At 51.1% G+C, this 22,784-nt stretch overlaps 1 protein-coding gene across 5 annotated transcripts in view; it reads left to right on the top strand.

Moving 5' to 3' along the window:
* SOX5 (SRY-box transcription factor 5) overlaps positions 1-22,784 on the top strand; it is a 269,372-nt gene that overhangs the window by 227,294 nt on the left and 19,294 nt on the right. For all 5 annotated transcript variants that reach the window (XM_073543998.1, XM_073543997.1, XM_073543996.1 and 2 more), the window contains 3 exons: positions 937-1,074; positions 11,705-11,882; positions 19,715-19,887. In XM_073543998.1, the coding sequence (XP_073400099.1) occupies positions 937-1,074; positions 11,705-11,882; positions 19,715-19,887 (489 nt within the window). The remainder of the gene's footprint in view (positions 1-936; positions 1,075-11,704; positions 11,883-19,714; positions 19,888-22,784) is intronic.

Genomic DNA, 22,784 nt, shown 5'->3' with positions numbered 1-22,784 from the left:
GGGACTGTCCGTATATACGGGGTGAGGACTGATACCGGAGAAGTGGGACTGTCGTATATACAGGGTGAGGACTGATACCGGAGAAGTGGGACTGTCCATATATACAGGGTGAGGACTGATACCGGAGAAGTGGGACTGTCCGTATATACGGGGTAAGGACTGCTCCCGGAGAAGTGGGACTGTGCATATATACGGGGTGAGGACTGATACCGGAGAAGTGGGACTGTGCATATATACAGGGTGAGGACTGCTCCCGGAGAAGTGGGACTGTCCGTATATACGGGTTGAGGACTGATACCGGAGAAGTGGGACTGTCCGTATATACGGGTTGAGGACTGATACCGGAGAAGTGGGACTGTCCGTATATACGGGTTGAGGACTGATACCGGAGAAGTGGGACTGTGCGTATATACGGGGTAAGGACTGATACCGGAGAAGTGGGACTGTGCGTATATACAGGGTGAGGACTGATACCGGAGAAGTGGGACTGTGCATATATACGGGGTGAGGACTGATACCGGAGAAGTGGGACTGTGCATATATACAGGGTGAGGACTGCTCCCGGAGAAGTGGGACTGTCCGTATATACGGGGTGAGGACCGATACCGGAGAAGTGGGACTGTCCGTATATACGGGGTGAGGACCGATACCGGAGAAGTGGGACTGTCCATATATACAGGGTGAGGACTGATATATGCAGTGTTGTATCTTATCACCGTGCAGGCTATGCTGGAGCTTGTAGTCCACACTTTTCCCATAAATATTCCGCAGCCGTTGTTTGCAGCCTTCTCGGAGACATGTGGCTGCTGTCACCCCCATGACGCGCGTCTCTCCTCCCGTGAGAGTCAGGACACATCCAGGTGACAGCTTCTGCCGTGTGTCAGTGAGCAGCGGTGGGAGTGACGGACCCTCATCTCTCTATTTCTCTCTCTACAGCAACTTTACGCCGCGCAGCTCGCTGCCATGCAGGTCTCTCCAGGGAACAAGATGGCAGGAATGCCACAGGGGAACCTCGCTGCCATGTCGCCCACCAGTATGAATACCGAGAAGAGCAGCCCGCCGCCCAAATCCAAGGTATGCTGTGGGGGGAACTAACATGGCCGCCGCTGCCGGGGCTTCTGTGGGGTTGTGTGAGCTGTATACAGCGGTGAGCAGGAATCTTCCTCTGATTCTGGCTTGTTACAATGTATTGGAGATGGGGTAAGACCATGAAGGATTGTCTGCAGCGGTACAATGTATTGGAGATGGGGTAAAACCATGAAGGATTGTCTGCAGCGGTACAGTGTATTGGAGATGGGGTAAGACCATGAAGGATTGTCTGCAGCGGTACAATGTATTGGAGATGGGGTAAGACCATGAAGGATTGTCTGCAGCGGTACAATGTATTGGAGATGGGGTAAGACCATGAAGGATTGTCTGCAGCGGTACAATGTATTGGAGATGGGGTAAGACCATGAAGGATTGTCTGCAGCGGTACAATGTATTGGAGATGGGGTAAGACCATGAAGGATTGTCTGCAGCGGTACAATGTAACAAATCTCACCTGTGTGAACAGGGTAAATATTTCAGCTGGAGTAAACGTAATGGTTCCATTCACTGACAGCAAGCAGAGTCTGCTGGAAGGCCTCCACGTCGGGGTCTGGCCACATAACGGGACAATTTATTCTTTTTGTTTACATGCAAATATTTTGAGCTCAGATCATCTGTGGGTTTCATTGTTAATGTCGCGCCATTTTGCCTTCTGTACCCGCTGTGCTTCACCGTCTACTGCTGGCGGCTGCAGAACGAGTAAACTTAGAAGCTGTCAGTGAGCTCCTTCTGAGTGTTTTATCTGTTACTGATCTCTCATCAAAGTTGAATGTGCTGAGAATACACAGGCTGTGAAAGGAAAACGATGCAAATTATGTAATGAAACCCGATTGTAGAAATTATTTTCAGTCCCAAATCAATTCATTTCAGTGAAGAAAAAAGTTAAAATAAAAAAAAAACAATAAAAAAAAGTCCACCCCTTTAATGCCGTAACTGTAGGATGTGAGTAGAGGAAGGTTGTGATCTCGTGACCATGGCGCGGTGAGTGTCCTGGAGGGGGTTAGCAGGGAGCGCTGTGCTCCCGGTGATGTAGCAGAGCTCAGCGCAGCAGTCACTCTGCAAATTGCAAGAAAAAGAACAAAAAAGGGAGAAGGCTCCGAAGAGGCAGCGAGCGCGGAGCGAGCCCTGCTGTTTTCAATCTGCTGTGTGCCAGTAGGAGACTGAGCGCCAGAGAGAGAAGGCGAAGATAATACCTGGAAATGACAGACGAGCGGCGACCCCGGAGCTCGGCCCCCGCTGCTCCATCCGGCAGAGTTCGCTTGTAATAAAAGAACAAGATTGTGTCCTAATGGCGGCGGTGGCGGCTGACAGACACGGCGCGGCATGTCCTCCGAGCCACCGACCCACCTGTGACCACTTGTCCCCATCCGTAAATGCATGCCTTTCACCCTCACCATCGTAATGAATAGGCTGCGGGTCGGGGCCGCACTGATCATTACCCACCGGCTGCACCGCGGTCTGCTCCACCTGCGGCAGCCATTACACTCCAGAAAACCCAGCTGACACCGCTTGTGAGATGTGGGGGGCACCGCTCTGCAGCATGTGGTGCAGCATCTCCGTCACCCATTCTCCATGGGCCCTGTAGGAATTATCGCCCGCTTTCCTTTCTCTCTATATGATTTGTGCCCCGCTTTCATAGACCCTGTAGGGTTTGTTACCCACTTTCCCTGGACCCTGTAGGGTTTGTTACCCACTTTCCCTGGACCCTGTAGGGTTTGTTACCCACTTTCCCTGGACCCTGTAGGGTTTGTTACCCACTTTCCCTGGACCCTGTAGGCTTTGTTGCCCACTTTCCCTGGACCCTGTAGGGTTTGTTACCCACTTTCCCTGGAACCTGTAGGGTTTGTTACCCACTTTCCTTAGACCCTGTAGGCTTTGTCGTCCACTTTCCCTGGACCCTGTAGGGTTTGTTACCCACTTTCCTTAGACCCTGTAGGGTTTGTTACCCACTTTCCTTAGACCCTGTAGGGTTTGTTACCCACTTTCCCTGGACCCTGTAGGGTTTGTTGCCCACTTTCCTTAGACCCTGTAGGGTTTGTTACCCACTTTCCCTGGACCCTGTAGGCTTTGTTGCCCACTTTCCCTGGACCCTGTAGGGTTTGTTACCCACTTTCCCTGGAACCTGTAGGGTTTGTTACCCACTTTCCTTAGACCCTGTAGGCTTTGTCGTCCACTTTCCCTGGACCCTGTAGGGTTTGTTGCCCACTTTCCTTAGACCCTGTAGGGTTTGTTACCCACTTTCCTTAGACCCTGTAGGGTTTGTTACCCACTTTCCCTGGACCCTGTAGGGTTTGTTGCCCACTTTCCTTAGACCCTGTAGGGTTTGTTACCCACTTTCCTTAGACCCTGTAGGCTTTGTCGTCCACTTTCCCTGGACCCTGTAGGGTTTGTTACCCACTTTCCCTGGAACCTGTAGGGTTTGTTACCCACTTTCCTTAGACCCTGTAGGCTTTGTCGTCCACTTTCCCTGGACCCTGTAGGGTTTGTTGCCCACTTTCCCTGGACCCTGTAGGGTTTGTTGCCCACTTTCCCTAGACCCTGTAGGGTTTGTTACCCACTTTCCTTAGACCCTGTAGGCTTTGTCGTCCACTTTCCCTGGACCCTGTAGGGTTTGTTACCCACTTTCCCTGGAACCTGTAGGGTTTTGTTACCCACTTTCCTTAGACCCTGTAGGGTTTGTTGCCCACTTTCCTTAGACCCTGTAGGGTTTGTTACCCACTTTCCTTAGACCCTGTTGGGTTTGTCACCCACTTTCCCTGGAACCTGTAGGCTTTGTTGCCCACTTTCCCTGGAACCTGTAGGGTTTGTTACCCACTTTCCTTAGACCCTGTAGGCTTTGTCACCCACTTTCCCTGGACCCTGTAGGGCGTGTTGCCCACTTTCCACTGACGCTTTGTAGCCTATAAACCTGCCTTATTACAGTATCTCTTGTATCTGCTGTGTTCTGGCATTCTGCTCATGAATCAGGAGGCTCAGGATGAGATCTTTTCTGATGGGATGCTCCAGGTCTGGGTTTGTCCCAGATGCTTTTGAAAGTCTGATACCGGAGCCTTTCCCAAATAGTGAGGGTCCGATGTTCTGCCCCATCATTGTACCTTCTGGCCGTGACCCCGGAATGGCTCGTGTCCTCCAGTCCGTGTCCGCAGCATCTACAGTGAATGCTGTGACGCTGTCTCTGCCGGACATGTCTCTCCAGATGGCGACTGTCGCATCATCTTCATCAATGTTCTGGATGACTGACGCGTCCTGACACGGGGCAAACGTGGTGATTGAATCAGGCCGTGGGTCACTGTGGACGCAGCGCCATATTCATCGCCTTCAGTCAGGCCGACGTTCGGACTGCGCATCCCTCCCCCGACAGGGACAAATGATGGCAGCTCCTGGTCAAGAGCCGCATTTAATCTGTCCGTCTGTTTTATGCCGCAGAGCGTCGCGCTCGATCACCGGCGAAGTATCCAGGCACAGCATAATGGAGGCCGAGCTATGTAGGCCAGCTGTCACCTGTGGCTGCAGACGTCACGCTCCCCGAAGGCACCTCCAGTCAGCGTCACTCCAGGAACCACTCCCTGATGTGGCCCTTATAGTGAGGGACCCTGAGGAGCTGTGGGTTGGAGGACATTACTGGGTCCTACAGTCTCCTCCCCCAGTAATGGCTGATAACAGGGAGTAATAGATTGTAGTCTCCTGTCCTACAGTCTCCTCCCCAGTAATGGCTGATAACGGGGAGTAATAGATTGTAGTCTCCTGTCCTACAGTCTCCTCCCCCAGTAATGGCCGATAACAGGGAGTAATAGATTGTAGTCTCCTGTCCTACAGTCTCCTCCCCAGTAATGGCTGATAACGGGGAGTAATAGATTGTAGTCTCCCGTCCTACAGTCTCCTCCCCCCAGTAATGGCTGATAACAGGGAGTAATAGATTGTAGTCTCCTGTCCTACAGTCTCCTCCCCCAGTAATGACTGATAACGGGGAGTAATAGATTGTAGTCTCCTGTCCTACAGTCTCCTCCCCCAGTAATGGCTGATAACGGGGAGTAATAGATTATAGTCTCCTGTCCTACAGTCTCCTCCCCAGTAATGGCTGATAACAGGGAGTAATAGATTGTAGTCTCCTGTCCTACAGTCTCCTCCCCAGTAATGGCTGATAACGAGGAGTATTAGATTGTAGTCTCCCGTCCTACAGTCTCCTCCCCTGTAATGGCTGATAACGGGGAGTAATAGATTGTAGTTTCCTGTCCTACAGTCTCCTCCCCCAGTAATGGCTGATAACGGGGAGTAATAGATTGTGGTCTCCTGTCCTACAGTCTCCTCCCCCAGTAATGGCAGATAACGGGGAGTAATAGATTGTGGTCTCCTGTCCTACAGTCTCCTCCCCCAGTAATAGCTGATAACGGGGAGTAATAGATTGTAGTCTCCTGTCCTACAGTCTCCTCCCCAGTAATGGCTGATAACGGGGAGTAATAGATTGTGGTCTCCTGTCCTACAGTCTCCTCCCCCAGTAATAGCTGATAACGGGGAGTAATAGATTGTGGTCTCCTGTCCTACAGTCTCCTCCCCCAGTAATAGCTGATAACGGGGAGTAATAGATTGTAGTCTCCTGTCCTACAGTCTCCTCCCCCAGTAATGGCTGATAACGGGGAGTAATAGATTGTAGTCTCCCGTCCTACAGTCTCCTCCCCTGTAATGGCTGATAACGGGGAGTAATAGATTGTAGTTTCCTGTTCTACAGTCTCCTCCCCCAGTAATGGCTGATAACGGGGAGTAATAGATTGTGGTCTCCTGTCCTACAGTCTCCTCCCCCAGTAATGGCAGATAACGGGGAGTAATAGATTGTAGTCTCCCGTCCTACAGTCTCCTCCCCCAGTAATAGCTGATAACGGGGATTAATAGATTGTAGTCTCCCGTCCTACAGTCTCCTCCCCTGTAATGGCTGATAACGGGGAGTAATAGATTGTAGTTTCCTGTCCTACAGTCTCCTCCCCCAGTAATGGCTGATAACGGGGAGTAATAGATTGTGGTCTCCTGTCCTACAGTCTCCTCCCCCAGTAATGGCAGATAACGGGGAGTAATAGATTGTGGTCTCCTGTCCTACAGTCTCCTCCCCCAGTAATAGCTGATAACGGGGAGTAATAGATTGTAGTCTCCTGTCCTACAGTCTCCTCCCCCAGTAATAGCTGATAACGGGGAGTAATAGATTGTGGTCTCCTGTCCTACAGTCTCCTCCCCCAGTAATAGCTGATAACGGGGAGTAATAGATTGTAGTCTCCTGTCCTACAGTCTCCTCCCCCAGTAATGGCTGATAACAGGGAGTAATAGATTGTAGTCTCCTGTCCTACAGTCTCCTCCCCCAGTAATGGCTGATAACGGGGAGTAATAGATTGTGGTCTCCTGTCCTACAGTCTCCTCCCCCAGTAATGGCTGATAACGGGGAGTAATAGATTGTAGGTCTTTTTTATTATTATAAAATCCTTCACGACGTTACAAATAAAACACAACAGAACAAACATAGAACAAAAACTCCAATCAGAAACAATATGACAAAATCAGACACAAACACAAAGAAATAAACAAGAAATGGAAACAAGGGAAATTCTCGACCTACAAAACGGGAAAAGAAAATTAAATTAAAGAAACAAGAAATTAAAAACTAAAAAAAAAACAAAAAAGGAACAAAATTACAATAATTACACCAGCTCCCCCTTAAAATAATAAATAAATAAAATCATGTAAAACCCCCGACCCAGCTCCATTCACACTATTATATACAACCCTGAACTACATTAACACCGTCCTATATACAATACTATATACACTATATACAATATAAACATATGACACCAGTCCGAATATTGTACAAGACACACCTAATACCCTCTGGTCCCACTGCCTTACCTCACTGCCTCCCCCTTACACCGCCACATTCACACTTACGACAAACCTAATTACAAACATAGTATAGAAAATTAACAAAATTTATATATTTTTCCTTTTATTTTTCATTTTTTTTCCTTTTTTTTTTTTTTTTTTTTTTAACACTATATATAAAACACACATCTACTCTATCTATCCCACCACCCCTGATCCAGCTCTGGCCACAAAGTTCAGGATTTCTCCGAGCTAGGATCAGGCCCCAAAGTTTTTCCCCAGGCGGGGCCTGGACCAGGCCAGATCAGTCTCTTATCACCGCTGTTGAAAACCCCCATCCCCCCAATCCCCCCACCCAACCTAACTAAGACCCTCTATTATATACAATACATACTTTACGCTATATACAATATATACATAAACCAACGTTACAGAACATAACCTACGTACTCACCACTTAAGGCTCAAGTTCGATGCTTGCAAACCTTCTATTCAGGAGACTGAAATTCAAAACAAAACTCTAGAGTGAAAAGGCATCAGCCCACCACCAGGATATAGGAGTACTAACGGACTAAGGCACCCCGAAGGAGAAACCCCTCCAGAGATGGGCCGCCCTCCGGGCACCCAGTCTTTCATACTCCAGAGAACGGACCTTCACCAGGGCACCTAGGATGCTGCTATAAACTTCGTCTACACGGAGGATTTTACTCTGCGTCGAAACTAAAACTCGTGCGTTCCACGTGAAGTACCTGACCACTGCGCTGACTATAAATAAAGTGACTCTGTCCCTTCTCCCGAGGTCTCCGAACGCTCCATAGGCCCACTCGGCATAGGACAGAGTAGCCAGCCGCGGCCAACCAATGGAAGCTCCCACCCTGTTGTACACCTCTGTATTAAAGGGACAATGAAGCAGGAAGTGCTCCATGCTTTCCAGCATGTTAGCACAAGCCTCACGGGGGCAATTCCTGTCCTCGGAGCTCCTGTACTTCAGATTGTCCCTCACATACAACTTACCTTGGAAGCAGCGCCAAGTCAAGTCCCAGTACTTCTTGGGGATCCTATTAGAATTTAACAAACTCAACCCAACCTCTAGATCCCGACTTGGGCAGTCCTTGAGGACCAATGGACTCTGAAAATGCGAAAGCAAGACCCGCATGTCGAGGAGTTTCCTCGGGAGGGACCTCACCTCCCACATTCCCAGACCCCACCGGCGCATCATCTTCAGAACCGGGGTAACATAAGCCGGGAGATGCCCATGCGGTGTGCGAAGATCCTTCAATCTTCCCCCTGTCTCCCATTCCTGGAAGAAAGGCTGAAACCATCCCTTGCAGGAGAATACCCACGGAGGAGCCCTCTCTTTCCAGAGGTTTGCCACGTTGACCTTCAAAAAGGTGTTCACTAGGAACACCACGGGGTTCACCATATTCAACCCCCCTAGTCTCCTCGTGCGGTAAGTGACCTCCCGCTTGACTAGGTTCAGTCTATTCCCCCATAACATCTGAAAGAACAGACTGTAGACCCGAGTCCAGAGAGGCTCTGGCAAGACACAGACGCTGCCCAGGTAGAGTAGGGAGTAATAGATTGTAGTCTCCTGTCCTACAGTCTCCTCCCCCAGTAATGGCTGATAACAGGGAGTAATAGATTGTAGTCTCCTGTCCTACAGTCTCCTCCCCAGTAATGGCTGATAACGAGGAGTATTAGATTGTAGTCTCCCGTCCTACAGTCTCCTCCCCTGTAATGGCTGATAACGGGGAGTAATAGATTGTAGTCTCCTGTCCTACAGTCTCCTCCCCTGTAATGGCTGATAACGGGGAGTAATAGATTGTAGTCTCCTGTCCTACAGTCTCCTCCCCAGTAATGGCTGATAACGAGGAGTAATAGATTGTAGTCTCCTGTCCTACAGTCTCCTCCCCCAGTAATGGCTGATAACGGGGAGTAATAGATTGTGGTCTCCTGTCCTACAGTCTCCTCCCCCAGTAATGGCAGATAACGGGGAGTAATAGATTGTGGTCTCCTGTCCTACAGTCTCCTCCCCCAGTAATGGCTGATTACGGGGAGTAATAGATTGTGGTCTCCTGTCCTACAGTCTCCTCCCCCAGTAATGGCTGATAACGGGGAGTAATAGATTGTGGTCTCCTGTCCTACAGTCTCCTCCCCCAGTAATGGCAGATAACGGGGAGTAATAGATTGTGGTCTCCTGTCCTACAGTCTCCTCCCCCAGTAATGGCTGATAACGGGGAGTAATAGATTGTGGTCTCCTGTCCTACAGTCTCCTCCCCCAGTAATGGCTGATAACGGGGAGTAATAGATTGTGGTCTCCTGTCCTACAGTCTCCTCCTCCAGTAATGGCTGATAACGGGGAGTAATAGATTGTAGTCTCCTGTCCTACAGTCTCCTCCCCCAGTAATAGCTGATAACGGGGAGTAATAGATTGTAGTCTCCTGTCCTACAGTCTCCTCCCCAGTAATGGCTGATAACGAGGAGTAATAGATTGTAGTCTCCTGTCCTACAGTCTCCTCCCCCAGTAATGGCTGATAACGGGGAGTAATAGATTGTAGTCTCCTGTCCTACAGTCTCCTCCCCTGTAATGGCTGATAACGGGGAGTAATAGATTGTAGTCTCCTGTCCTACAGTCTCCTCCCCAGTAATGGCTGATAACGAGGAGTAATAGATTGTAGTCTCCTGTCCTACAGTCTCCTCCCCCAGTAATGGCTGATAACGGGGAGTAATAGATTGTGGTCTCCTGTCCTACAGTCTCCTCCCCCAGTAATGGCAGATAACGGGGAGTAATAGATTGTGGTCTCCTGTCCTACAGTCTCCTCCCCCAGTAATGGCTGATAACGGGGAGTAATAGATTGTGGTCTCCTGTCCTACAGTCTCCTCCCCCAGTAATGGCTGATAACGGGGAGTAATAGATTGTGGTCTCCTGTCCTACAGTCTCCTCCTCCAGTAATGGCTGATAACGGGGAGTAATAGATTGTAGTCTCCTGTCCTACAGTCTCCTCCCCCAGTAATAGCTGATAACGGGGAGTAATAGATTGTAGTCTCCTGTCCTACAGTCTCCTCCCCAGTAATGGCTGATAACAGGGAGTAATAGATTGTAGTCTCCTGTCCTACAGTCTCCTCCCCAGTAATGGCTGATAACAGGGAGTAATAGATTGTAGTCTCCTGTCCTACAGTCTCCTCCCCCAGTAATGGCTGATAACGGGGAGTAATAGATTGTAGTCTCCTGTCCTACAGTCTCCTCCCCCAGTAATGGCTGATAACGGGGAGTAATAGATTGTAGTCTCCTGTCCTACAGTCTCCTCCCCAGTAATGGCTGATAACAGGGAGTAATAGATTGTAGTCTCCTGTCCTACAGTCTCCTCCCCAGTAATGGCTGATAACAGGGAGTAATAGATTGTAGTCTCCTGTCCTACAGTCTCCTCCCCAGTAATGGCTGATAACGGGGAGTAATAGATTGTAGTCTCCTGTCCTACAGTCTCCTCCCCCAGTAATGGCTGATAACAGGGAGTAATAGATTGTAGTCTCCTGTCCTACAGTCTCCTCCTCCAGTAATGGCTGATAACGGGGAGTAATAGATTGTAGTCTCCTGTCCTACAGTCTCCTCCCCAGTAATGGCTGATAACAGGGAGTAATAGATTGTAGTCTCCTGTCCTACAGTCTCCTCCCCAGTAATGGCTGATAACGGGGAGTAATAGATTGTAGTCTCCTGTCCTACAGTCTCCTCCCCAGTAATGGCTGATAACGGGGAGTAATAGATTGTAGTCTCCTGACATAGTGATTATTCCTGGTTCCCACTCTCCAGGACCCCTGTAGATCTCAGACACTTATCCATCTATATACAATCAGTGCTACAGTTCTCTCTCTCTGTTCATCCTAAACCTTCTGGTTCATGAACAGAATTCCAGGAGTGCAGTGCGGACTGACATGGACAGCAGTGTAGATCTGGTGATCCTGTATGACGTGGTAGATCCAGCCACTAAGGGTCTGTGGAAAGCTGGGTGACTGCAGTAATTCCCAGCCAGACAGCCTCGTCCAATATGCACAAGAGCTTAGTCTGATTCTGTACACACTCGTCTCAATGGATCCGGCCTCTTTCTCTCCTAGTCATGGATTCTAGCTCCTTCTTTCCTGATGACTGATCCCTTCTCTCCCGGTGACGAATCCCTCCCGGTCTCTCCTGGCGACGGATCCCTCCCGGTCTCTCCTGGCGACGGATCCCTCCCGGTCTCTCCTGGCGACGGATCCCTCCCGGTCTCTCCTGGCGACGGATCCCTCCCGGTCTCTCCTGGCGACGGGTCCCTTCTTCTCTCCCGGCTGCAGCTTATCTTTATCCTCTGTGTTGAGGGAGACTACAGTTTGCAGTGATCCGGTGTGACCCTGTCCGGCGCTGATCGACGCTCATCGCTGTGGTTATGGTCAGACGCGCTGATGTCTGACATTGTATTTAATCCTAACAGATCTTCATCCCTGCGCCCTTCATGTCATGGGGGTGAGCGCGGAGGACGATCGCCCCTCACTCCACCGCCGCTGTGTAACTCTTTGTGACTACAGATCACTTAGCATTTTCATTAGAGCCGTGTCCCCCGGGGCCCTGATACAAGGTGACTCCCTCCTTGGGCGAGCTGACCCTCCCTCGGCTTATATGAGAAGTGTGTGTGCAGACGGGTGTTTGCTGCTCTTCTGGGTGTCTGGTTTTTGGGTCATCCTGGATTATTACTCACCAGTATCTTCATTGTGTCTTTCACAGGATGACCTGGCGCAGCCGCTGAACCTTTCTGCCAAGCCCAAGACGTCGGACAGTAGATCCCCCACTTCGCCCACCTCCCCACACATCCCCACGTCCCGGATAGGCAGCGGCATCAGTTCACACAAGGCGACCGTCTCCTCCTCACTCGCCAGCCCGCCCGTCAGAGTGAATTCTATAGGTAAGCTGAGTAATACAACGTTAACGCCTGGTGCTGTATTGTGCCCTTCCTGACTCTGAGCTGATGCCCCCAGAAGATCAATGGTGGCTGACATTGCAGAGACTCGCCTGCTGCGCTCCTCTACCCATTACACCAGTGGTAAACTCCTCATCTGTCCGGTCATTCAGCGCAGCCATGATCATCCCTCTCCTGGAGCCGCTGCCGTGCACTGGCCTGGAGCCGCTGCCGTGCACTGGCCTGGAGCCGCTGCCGTGCACTGGCCTGGAGCCGCTGCCGTGCACTGGCCGAGAGGCGCTGCCGTACAGCTCATAGGTGCAGAGCAAATCGAAAGAGGCTCCTCCAAGGCTAATTAACATTTCCATTTTAAATCTAATTATTAGCTTTCAATCCAGTAACACGAGGAGATTCCCTTTAAATCTGTTGTTGACTTCCTCTTTAACTATATTGACCACTTCTCCTTTAAATCTTTAAGACTTTCACTTTGAATCTATAGATGACTTCCCCCATAAATCCATAGACAACTTACCCTTTAAATCTATAGAGGACTTCACACTTAAATTTATGGATGACTTCCCCTTTTAATCTACCGGTAAGTAGGATTCACTCTTTAAATTTATGGACAACTTGCCCTTTAACTATTATGAAGACCGTCCCTTTTAATTCTGATGAAGCCCGTCCCTTTTAATTCTGATGAAGCCCGTCCCTTTTAATTCTGATGAAGCCCGTCCCTTTAATTCTGATGAAGCCCGTCCCTTTAATTCTGATGAAGCCCGTCCCTTTAATTCTGATGAAGCCCGTCCCTTTAATTCTGATGAAGCCCGTCCCTTTTAATTCTGATGAAGCCCGTCCCTTTAATTCTGATGAAGCCCGTCCCTTTAATTCTGATGAAGCCCGTCCCTTTAATTCTGATGAAGCCCGTCCCTTTAATTCTGATGAAGCCCGTCCCTTTAATTCTGATGAAGCCCGTCCCTTTAATTCTGATGAAGCCCGTCCCTTTAATTCTGATGAAGCCCGTCCCTTTAATTCTGATGAAGCCCGTCCCTTTTAATTCTGATGAAGCCCGTCCCTTTTAATTCTGATGAAGCCCGTCCCTTTTAATTCTGATGAAGCCCGTCCCTTTTAATTCTGATGAAGCCCGTCCCTTTTAATTCTGATGAAGCCCGTCCCTTTTAATTCTGATGAAGCCCGTCCCTTTTAATTCTGATGAAGCCCGTCCCTTTTAATTCTGATGAAGCCCGTCCCTTTTAATTCTGATGAAGCCCGTCCCTTTTAATTCTGATGAAGCCCGTCCCTTTTAATTCTGATGAAGCCCGTCCCTTTAAATTCTGATGAAGCCCGTCCCTTTAAATTCTGATGAAGCCCGTCCCTTTAAATTCTGATGAAGCCCGTCCCTTTAAATTCTGATGAAGCCCGTCCCTTTTAATTCTGATGAAGCCTGTCCCTTTTAATTCTGATGAGATGAATGCCTCCCGCTTCGTTTCGCTCAGTGGGGATACCGTGGTTGTTGGGTGTCTGTGTGGTGTTGATTGACAGCTCTGCTGGTGACTGATTGCCCCGTGCAGTGGGGTGCAGCACTGAGTATGTGGCTGGTGGTCCCCCCCCCCAGATCATCCCCGCTCACTGATGCCCCCTGTAGGACGGATGTATGACGCTCCCGCGTTCTCCGCTTTCCTGGTGCTGGTTATAGATGTCGGTGTCACAATACAAATGTTGCACATCAGTTTTTTGCTTTTTTTTTTATGCAAATGACAAAACTTTCTAAAGTCTCCAGCAATTAATCTATTAATGAGTGGAAGCGGACCGGGCGACAGAATACTGTGCTGGGCGCACAAACATTCAGTGCGTGAAGAGGCGGAGCGCGCTCACAGCCGCCACCATATGCATCTGCATCCTATATAAACACCGCGTTTCCTGTTTATTCAATAATCCGTCCACACGGGGAACGTAACAAAGACTGTATCTGAGCGGCGGGTGTGACCCCATACACTGTATCATTAACGGTCGTCTCCCTCTGTATTATCTGTGCCCCGCCCCTGCTGTATTACACCATGGTGTATGTGCCGATCAGTGCCCCGCCCCTGCTGTATTACACCATGGTGTATATGCTGATCAGTGCCCCGCCCCTGCTGTATTACACCATGGTGTATATGCTGATCAGTGCCCCGCCCCTGCTGTATTATACCATGGTGTATATGCTGATCAGTGCCCCGCCCCTGCTGTATTATACCATGGTGTATATGCTGATCAGTGCCCCGCCCCTGCTGTATTATACCATGGTGTATATGCTGATCAGTGCCCCGCCCCTGCTGAATTATACCATGGTGTATATGCCGATCAGTGCCCCGCCTCTGCTGTATTATACCATGGTGTATGTGCCGATCAGTGCCCCGCCCCTGCTGTATTATACCATGGTGTATATGCTGATCAGTGCCCCGCCTCTGCTGTATTACATCATGGTGTAAATGCTGATCAGTGCCCCGCCTCTGCTGTATTACATCATGGTGTATATGCTGATCAGTGCCCTGCCCCTGCTGTATTATACCATGGTGTATATGCTGATCAGTGCCCCGCCCCTGCTGAATTATACCATGGTGTATATGCTGATCAGTGCCCCGCCCCTGCTGTATTACACCATGGTGTATATGCTGATCAGTGCCCCGCCCATGCTGTATTACACCATGGTGTATATGCTGATCAGTGCCCCGCCCCTGCTGTATTACATCATGGTGTATATGCCGATCAGTGCCCCGCCCCTGCTGTATTACACCATGGTGTATATGCTGATCAGTGCCCCGCCCCTGCTGTATTACATCATGGTGTATATGCCGATCAGTGCCCCGCCCCTGCTGTATTATACCATGGTGTATATGCTGATCAGTGCCCCGCCTCTGCTGTATTACATCATGGTGTATATGCCGATCAGTTCCCCGCCTCTGCTGTATTACACCATGGTGTATATGCCGATCAGTGCCCCGCCTCTGCTGTATTATACCATGGTGTATATGCCGATCAGTGCCCCGCCCCTGCTGTATTACACCATGGTGTATATGCCGATCAGTGCCCCGCCTCTGCTGTATTACACCATGGTGTATATGCCGATCAGTGCCCCGCCTCTGCTGTATTACACCATGGTGTATATGCCGATCAGTGCCCCGCCCCTGCTGTATTACACCATGGTGTATATGCCGATCAGTGCCCCGCCTCTGCTGTATTACACCATGGTGTATATGCCGATCAGTGCCCCGCCCCTGCTGTATTACACCATGGTGTATATGCCGATCAGTGCCCCGCCCCTGCTGAATTACACCATGGTGTATATGCCGATCAGTGCCCCGCCCCTGCTGAATTACACCATGGTGTATATGCCGATCAGTGCCCCGCCCCTGCTGTATTATACCATGGTGTATATGCCGATCAGTGCCCCGCCCCTGCTGTATTATGCCATGGTGTATATGCCGATCAGTGCCCCGCCCCTGCTGAATTACGCCATGGTGTATATGCCGATCAGTGCCCCGCCCCTGCTGAATTACGCCATGGTGTATATGCCGATCAGTGCCCCGCCCCTGCTGAATTACACCATGGTGTATATGCCGATCAGTGCCCCGCCCCTGCTGTATTATACCATGGTGTATATGCCGATCAGTGCCCCGCCCCTGCTGTATTATGCCATGGTGTATATGCCGATCAGTGCCCCGCCCCTGCTGAATTACGCCATGGTGTATATGCCGATCAGTGCCCCGCCCCGGCTGAATTACACCATGGTGTATATGCTGATCAGTGCCCCGCCCCTGCTGTATTACACCATGGTGTATATGCCGATCAGTGCCCCGCCCCTGCTGTATTACACCATGGTGTATATGCCGATCAGTGCCCCGCCCCTGCTGAATTACACCATGGTGTATATGCCGATCAGTGCCCCGCCCCTGCTGTATTACACCATGGTGTATATGCCGATCAGTGCCCCGCCCCTGCTGTATTACACCATAGTGTATATGCCGATCAGTGCCCCGCCCCTGCTGAATTACGCCATGGTGTATATGCCGATCAGTGCCCCGCCCCGGCTGAATTACGCCATGGTGTATATGCCGATCAGTGCCCCGCCCCTGCTGTATTACACCATGGTGTATATGCCGATCAGTGCCCCGCCCCTGCTGTATTACACCATGGTGTATATGCCGATCAGTGCCCCGCCCCTGCTGTATTACACCATGGTGTATATGCCGATCAGTGCCCCGCCTCTGCTGTATTACACCATGGTGTATATGCCGATCAGTGCCCCGCCCCTGCTGTATTACACCATGGTGTATATGCCGATCAGTGCCCCGCCTCTGCTGTATTACACCATGGTGTATATGCCGATCAGTGCCCCGCCTCTGCTGTATTACATCATGGTGTATATGCCGATCAGTGCCCCGCCCCTGCTGTATTACACCATGGTGTATATGCCGATCAGTGCCCCGCCCCTGCTGTATTACACCATGGTGTATATGCCGATCAGTGCCCCGCCCCTGCTGTATTACACCATGGTGTATATGCCGATCAGTGCCCCGCCCCTGCTGTATTACACCATGGTGTATATGCCGATCAGTGCCCCGCCTCTGCTGTATTACTCCATGGTGTATATGCCGATCAGTGCCCCGCCTCTGCTGTATTACACCATGGTGTATATGCCGATCAGTGCCCCGCCTCTGCTGTATTACACCATGGTGTATATGCCGATCAGTGCCCCGCCCCTGCTGTATTACACCATGGTGTATATGCCGATCAGTGCCCCGCCTCTGCTGTATTACACCATGGTGTATATGCCGATCAGTGCCCCGCCTCTGCTGTATTACACCATGGTGTATATGCCGATCAGTGCCCCGCCTCTGCTGTATTACACCATGGTGTATATGCAGATCAGTGCCCCGCCCCTGCTGTATTACACCATGGTGTATATGCCGATCAGTGCCCCGCCTCTGCTGTATTACTCCATGGTGTATATGCCGATCAGTGCCCCGCCTCTGCTGAATTACACCATGGTGTATATGCCGATCAGTGCCCCGCCCCTGCTGTATTACATCATGGTGTATATGCCGATCAGTGCCCCGCCCCTGCTGTATTACACCATGGTGTATATGCTGATCAGTGCCCCGCCCCTGCTGTATTACACCATGGTGTATATGCTGATCAGTGCCCCGCCCCTGCTGTATTACACCATGGTGTATATGCTGATCAGTGCCCCGCCCCTGCTGTATTACACCATGGTGTATATGCTGATCAGTGCCCCGCCCCTGCTGTATTACACCATGGTGTATATGCTGATCAGTGCCCCGCCCCTGCTGTATTACACCATGGTGTATATGCTGATCAGTGCCCCGCCCCTGCTGTATTACACCATGGTGTATATGCCGATCAGTGCCCCGCCCCTGCTGTATTACACCATGGTGTATATGCCGATCAGTGCCCCGCCCCTGCTGTATTACACCATGGTGTATATGCCGATCAGTGCCCCGCCCCTGCTGTATTACACCATGGTGTATATGCCGATCAGTTCCCCGCCTCTGCTGTATTACACCATGGTGTATATGCCGATCAGTGCCCCGCCCCTGCTGTATTACACCATGGTGTATATGCCGATCAGTTCCCCGCCTCTGCTGTATTACTCCATGGTGTATATGCCGATCAGTGCCCCGCCTCTGCTGTATTACACCATGGTGTATATGCCGATCAGTGCCCCGCCTCTGCTGTATTACACCATGGTGTATATGCCGATCAGTGCCCCGCCCCTGCTGTATTATACCATGGTGTATATGCCGATCAGTGCCCCGCCTCTGCTGTATTATACCATGGTGTATATGCTGATCAGTGCCCCGCCCCTGCTGAATTATACCATGGTGTATATGCTGATCAGTGCCCCGCCCCTGCTGTATTATACCATGGTGTATATGCTGATCAGTGCCCCGCCCCTGCTGGATGATATATTTGCCGTTGGTGACTCCCCTTTTAGTTCTGTGTTTGCGGCGTCGGTGGTCGTCCTCCATCTCTCCTCGTTGACGCAGTAACAGGAGGCTGGGGAGTAATAATACAAGGTCCTTGTCCAGGGTGCTGAATGTTACCCGCCACTGACCCCCTGCGAGGACCCAGAAATCTTCTGGAGACACAAACTCCTCGACCTACTTCTGCTCTCGCCGGAATCTGAGATTAATTTCCCTTCTTAAAGCTTTAATTCGTTTCTGCTCTGAATTATCTGAACGTCGTAAAGTTGGAGGCAGAAAGCAGCCGGCAGCGAGGTTTATCCGAATAATCTGCACCGCCCCTCCCGGGTGTGGGTACAATGCTCCGTCATGTTTCCTGGCAGCTCTCGCATCAGATAGAAGCGTCTGGTAATCCGGCGAGGCTGTGTAATCCGCAACGATACACCGGATTCGTAATTGACACAAAGCGGCGAGTATTAATGACACGAGCGCGGCGCCGCAGTCAGCGATTCCACATTTCCCTTTCTTTAATCTCATGTTTTACAACAAATCGAGGGATTTAGAGGCGCGCGGCGGCAGATTACAGGATTTACCGGACAGATGTTTTTTGTTCTGAAGATGGATTAGGCGGAAAGTTTTATTCTCCCCCCCTCTGGAATCTGCAGAGCATGTTCAGGCAAAGCGGTCATGTACGGTTAGTGGCCTCCACCTGTCCCAGCATCACCCCCTGGTGTCGCCCTGTGTTGTCTCCAGCGCCCCCTTGGTGCTGCCCTGTGTTGTCTCCAGCGCCCCCTGGTGTCGCCCTGTGTTGTTTCCAGCGCCCCCTGGTGTCGCCCTGTGTTGTTTCCAGCGCCCCCTGGTGTCGCCCTGTGTTGTCTCCAGCGCCCCCTGGTGTCGCCCTGTGTTGTCTCCAGCGCCCCCTGGTGTCACCCTGTGTTGTCTCCAGCGCCCCCTGGTGTCGCCCTGTGTTGTTTCCAGCGCCCCCTGGTGTCGCCCTGTGTTGTCTCCAGCGCCCCCTGGTGTCGCCCTGTGTTGTCTCCAGCGCCCCCTGGTGTCGCCCTGTGTTGTCTCCAGCGCCCCCTTGTGTCGCCCTGTGTTGTCTCCAGCGCCCCCTGGTGTCGCCCTGTGTCGTCTCCAGCGCCCCCTGGTGTCGCCCTGTGTCGTCTCCAGCGCCCCCTGGTGTCGCCCTGTGTCGTCTCCAGCGCCCCCTGGTGTCGCCCTGTGTCGTCTCCAGCGCCCCCTGGTGTCGCCCTGTGTCGTCTCCAGCGCCCCCTGGTGTCGTCCTCTAGGATCTCCCTGGTTCTTGCTGACTGAGGACTTGGAGGGTTTTTTCACCTTCCTGTCACCGCTCTGATTTCCGGTGATTGACACGTCGTTAAGCAGTGATTGCGCCGGGCTCCAGTACATGGTAATGTGTCAGGATGATGCCGCCCTGCGTGGGGTGGGCCGGTGGGAGCTGACAGCATGGTGCGGGCATTCAGAGCCCAAGGAAAGGGAAAGTTTTACTCACCGTCGGTCTTTCCAAATCTGTGACTAATGTAGCGGCGTCTTATGAGTCTTCGTCTGTCGGGATTACAGCTCCGGAAGGATAATATTGCGGGGTTTAACTGAATACCTGACACCACAGGGGCAGTGATGGGGCTCCACGAAACAGAACAGGAGCTGGGGAGGAGGTTACCATTCAGGAGTCTGGGAATGTTGGGTGACCACTGGATAAGGCTGCACACATATGGGATAACCCTCTAATAATCCAGAAAAGTATCAGTTCTTGGATTGTTTTTGCTACAAGTATAAAACAAGGGATTTAACTCTTGCTGCGCTGGCGGACGATCAGACTGATCAGGCCATTATTAATCTTGTGGCGCCTCTCTGCAGATATCCTCTCCTCCATCACATCGACCGGGTACTTAAATGACCACGACGCAGTGACCAAGGCGATCCAGGAGGCACGGCAGATGAAGGAGCAGCTGAGGCGAGAGCAGCAGGTTCTGGACGGAAAGGTGTCCGTGGGTAACAGCCTCGGCCTGAACAACTGCAGGGCGGAGAAGGTGAGAGGACGCAGAGCCCCCGCCGAGCGCTGCGCTAATTCTTCCTCCCCGGCTGCCAGCGCAAATGACACTTTTCTCCTCGCTGTGAATACTTTGATATATCTGGGTTGACTTAGAAATGAGAGAAAAGCCGGAGTGTTAGCGAGATCAGAGCGGGATCACAGGAGTAATACTCTCCAGGAACAGCCGCGGCCGTGGTACTCGGATGAGCTGTTGGGGGCTTAAGCCGTTGTCATATGTCAGGGGGGACGAGAGCTCCACAGTGCCGCTGACAAGCTCTGTTATCCCGCTAAATGCTCCAGAGATTACGGAGGACCTGCGGCTAATGACAGAGATGTCACCGCGTCACCCAAACCACCCACACCCGCAATGACAGACTTTGATGTAGCGAGTGTTGCCAGCATGGATCTATAGAATTAGGATAAAAGATGACAAATGTGTTCTGCAAGTGATGTCCTGAGATACTGCTCCCCGTTATCAGCCATTACTGGGGAGGAGACTGTAGGACAGGAGACTACAATCTATTACTCCCCGTTATCAGCCATTACTGGGGGAGGAGACTGTAGGACAGGAGACTGCAATCTATTACTCCCCGTTATCAGCCATTACTGGGGGAGGAGACTGTAGGACAGGAGACTACAATCTATTACTCCCCGTTATCAGCCATTACTGGGGAGGAGACTGTAGGACAGGAGACTACAATCTATTACTCCCCGTTATCAGCCATTACTGGGGAGGAGACTGTAGGACAGGAGACTACAATCTATTACTCCCCGTTATCAGCCATTACTGGGGAGGAGACTGTAGGACAGGAGACTACAATCTATTACTCCCCGTTATCAGCCATTACTGGGGGAGGAGACTGTAGGACAGGAGACTACAATCTATTACTCCCCGTTATCAGCCATTACTGGGGGAGGAGACTGTAGGACAGGAGACTACAATCTATTACTCCCCGTTATCAGCCATTACTGGGGAGGAGACTGTAGGACAGGAGACTACAATCTATTACTCCCCGTTATCAGCCATTACTGGGGGAGGAGACTGTAGGACAGGAGACTACAATCTATTACTCCCCGTTATCAGCCATTACTGGGGGAGGAGACTGTAGGACAGGAGACTACAATCTATTACTCCCCGTTATCAGCCATTACTGGGGGAGGAGACTGTAGGACAGGACACTACAATCTATTACTCCCCGTTATCAGCCATTACTGGGGAGGAGACTGTAGGACAGGAGACTACAATCTATTACTCCCCGTTATCAGCCATTACTGGGGAGGAGACTGTAGGACAGGAGACTACAATCTATTACTCCCTGTTATCAGCCATTACTGGGGGAGGAAACTGTAGGACAGGAGACTACAATCTATTACTCCCCGTTATCAGTCATTACTGGGGGAGGAGACTGTAGGACAGGAGACTACAATCTATTACTCCCCGTTATCAGCCATTACTGGGGGAGGAGACTGTAGGACAGGAGACTACAATCTATTACTCCCTGTTATCAGCCATTACTGGGGGAGGAGACTGTAGGACAGGAGACTACAATCTATTACTCCCCGTTATCAGCCATTACTGGGGGAGGAGACTGTAGGACAGGAGACTACAATCTATTACTCCCCATTATCAGCCATTACTGGGGAGGAGACTGTAGGACAGGAGACTACAATCTATTACTCCCTGTTGTCAGCCATTTCTGTGGGGGGGACTGTAGGTCAGGCGAGTACAGCCAGTTATCTCTAAATATCAGCCGCTCCTGACTGCTTGCCCACTTTGTTCCTCCGATGTTTTGACCTCTAGCAAAACTTTGTGATCTGCATGGGATCAGGCTATTGGTACATGGTGACACATCTCTGACGCGTCACTGTATGAATACCATAGTGACTACAGATACCAGCATGCCGTGGACCACTAGTGATCCATACATCTAGGCCCACCATGTTTTGGCTTCCTGCTATTTTACATCTTTTTACATACGTTTTGCAGCTCTGGATCTTTACTTTAAAGCCATTAAGCCGCTGTCTGCAGCCTGAATAGGGATCGCGCTCCGTCTGCACTGCTTTCATGTGTGGATGAGGGATGGCGGCGAGCTGAAAGGAATTCACATGGAAATATTTAAGCTTTCTTGAAAGAATCAGAAATTATACCCCTTGCAAAACGGGCATTAACACCGCACCAAAATCTAATGGAAAGTGACTCCACCATGGAAAAGAGGGGACAGAGGCGCTCACATCCACCAGCAGAGGCGCCTTCCCCTACACATTTCCCTTGTTCATCTATCTCCACTTCTGTATCTGTGCTTCTCATACCTCCCATCATATTTTATCTTACATATTCTTCTGTCCACATATTCCCCTTCCTGCGCATATCCCCCTCTCTTCCTCCGCGTATCCCCCTCCCTTCCTCCGCGTATCCCCCTCCCTTCCTCCGCATATCCCCCTCCCTTCCTCCGCATATCCCCCGCGCTCTTCCTCCGCATATCCCCCGCGCTCTTCCTCCGCATATCCCCCGCGCTCTTCCTCCGCATATCCCCCGCGCTCTTCCTCCGCATATCCCCCCTCCCTTTTCTCCACATATCCCCCTCCTCCCATTTATCATGGGTTCAAATCCCACCAAGGACAACATCTGCAAGGAGTTTGTATGTTCTCCCCTTGTTTGCGTGGGTTTCCTCCGGGTACTCCGGTTTCCTCCCACATTCCAAAGACATACTGATAGGGAATGTAGATTGTGAGCCCCATCGGGGACAGCTGCGATATGATGCCACCTCCACATATACATCCCCCTCCTCATGCTCCCGCCACCTCCACATATACATCCCCCTCCTCCACATGCTCCCGCCACCTCCACATATACATCCCCCTCTCCCCCTCCTCCACATGCTCCCGCCACCTCCA

The sequence above is a fragment of the Dendrobates tinctorius genome, unplaced genomic scaffold, assembly GCF_039654945.1.
Source record: "Dendrobates tinctorius isolate UK_male_01 unplaced genomic scaffold, ASM3965494v1 ptg000136l, whole genome shotgun sequence".
In the NCBI taxonomy this organism is placed as follows: Eukaryota; Metazoa; Chordata; class Amphibia; order Anura; family Dendrobatidae; genus Dendrobates; species Dendrobates tinctorius.
This window is presented reverse-complemented; position numbering and strand designations above follow the sequence as displayed.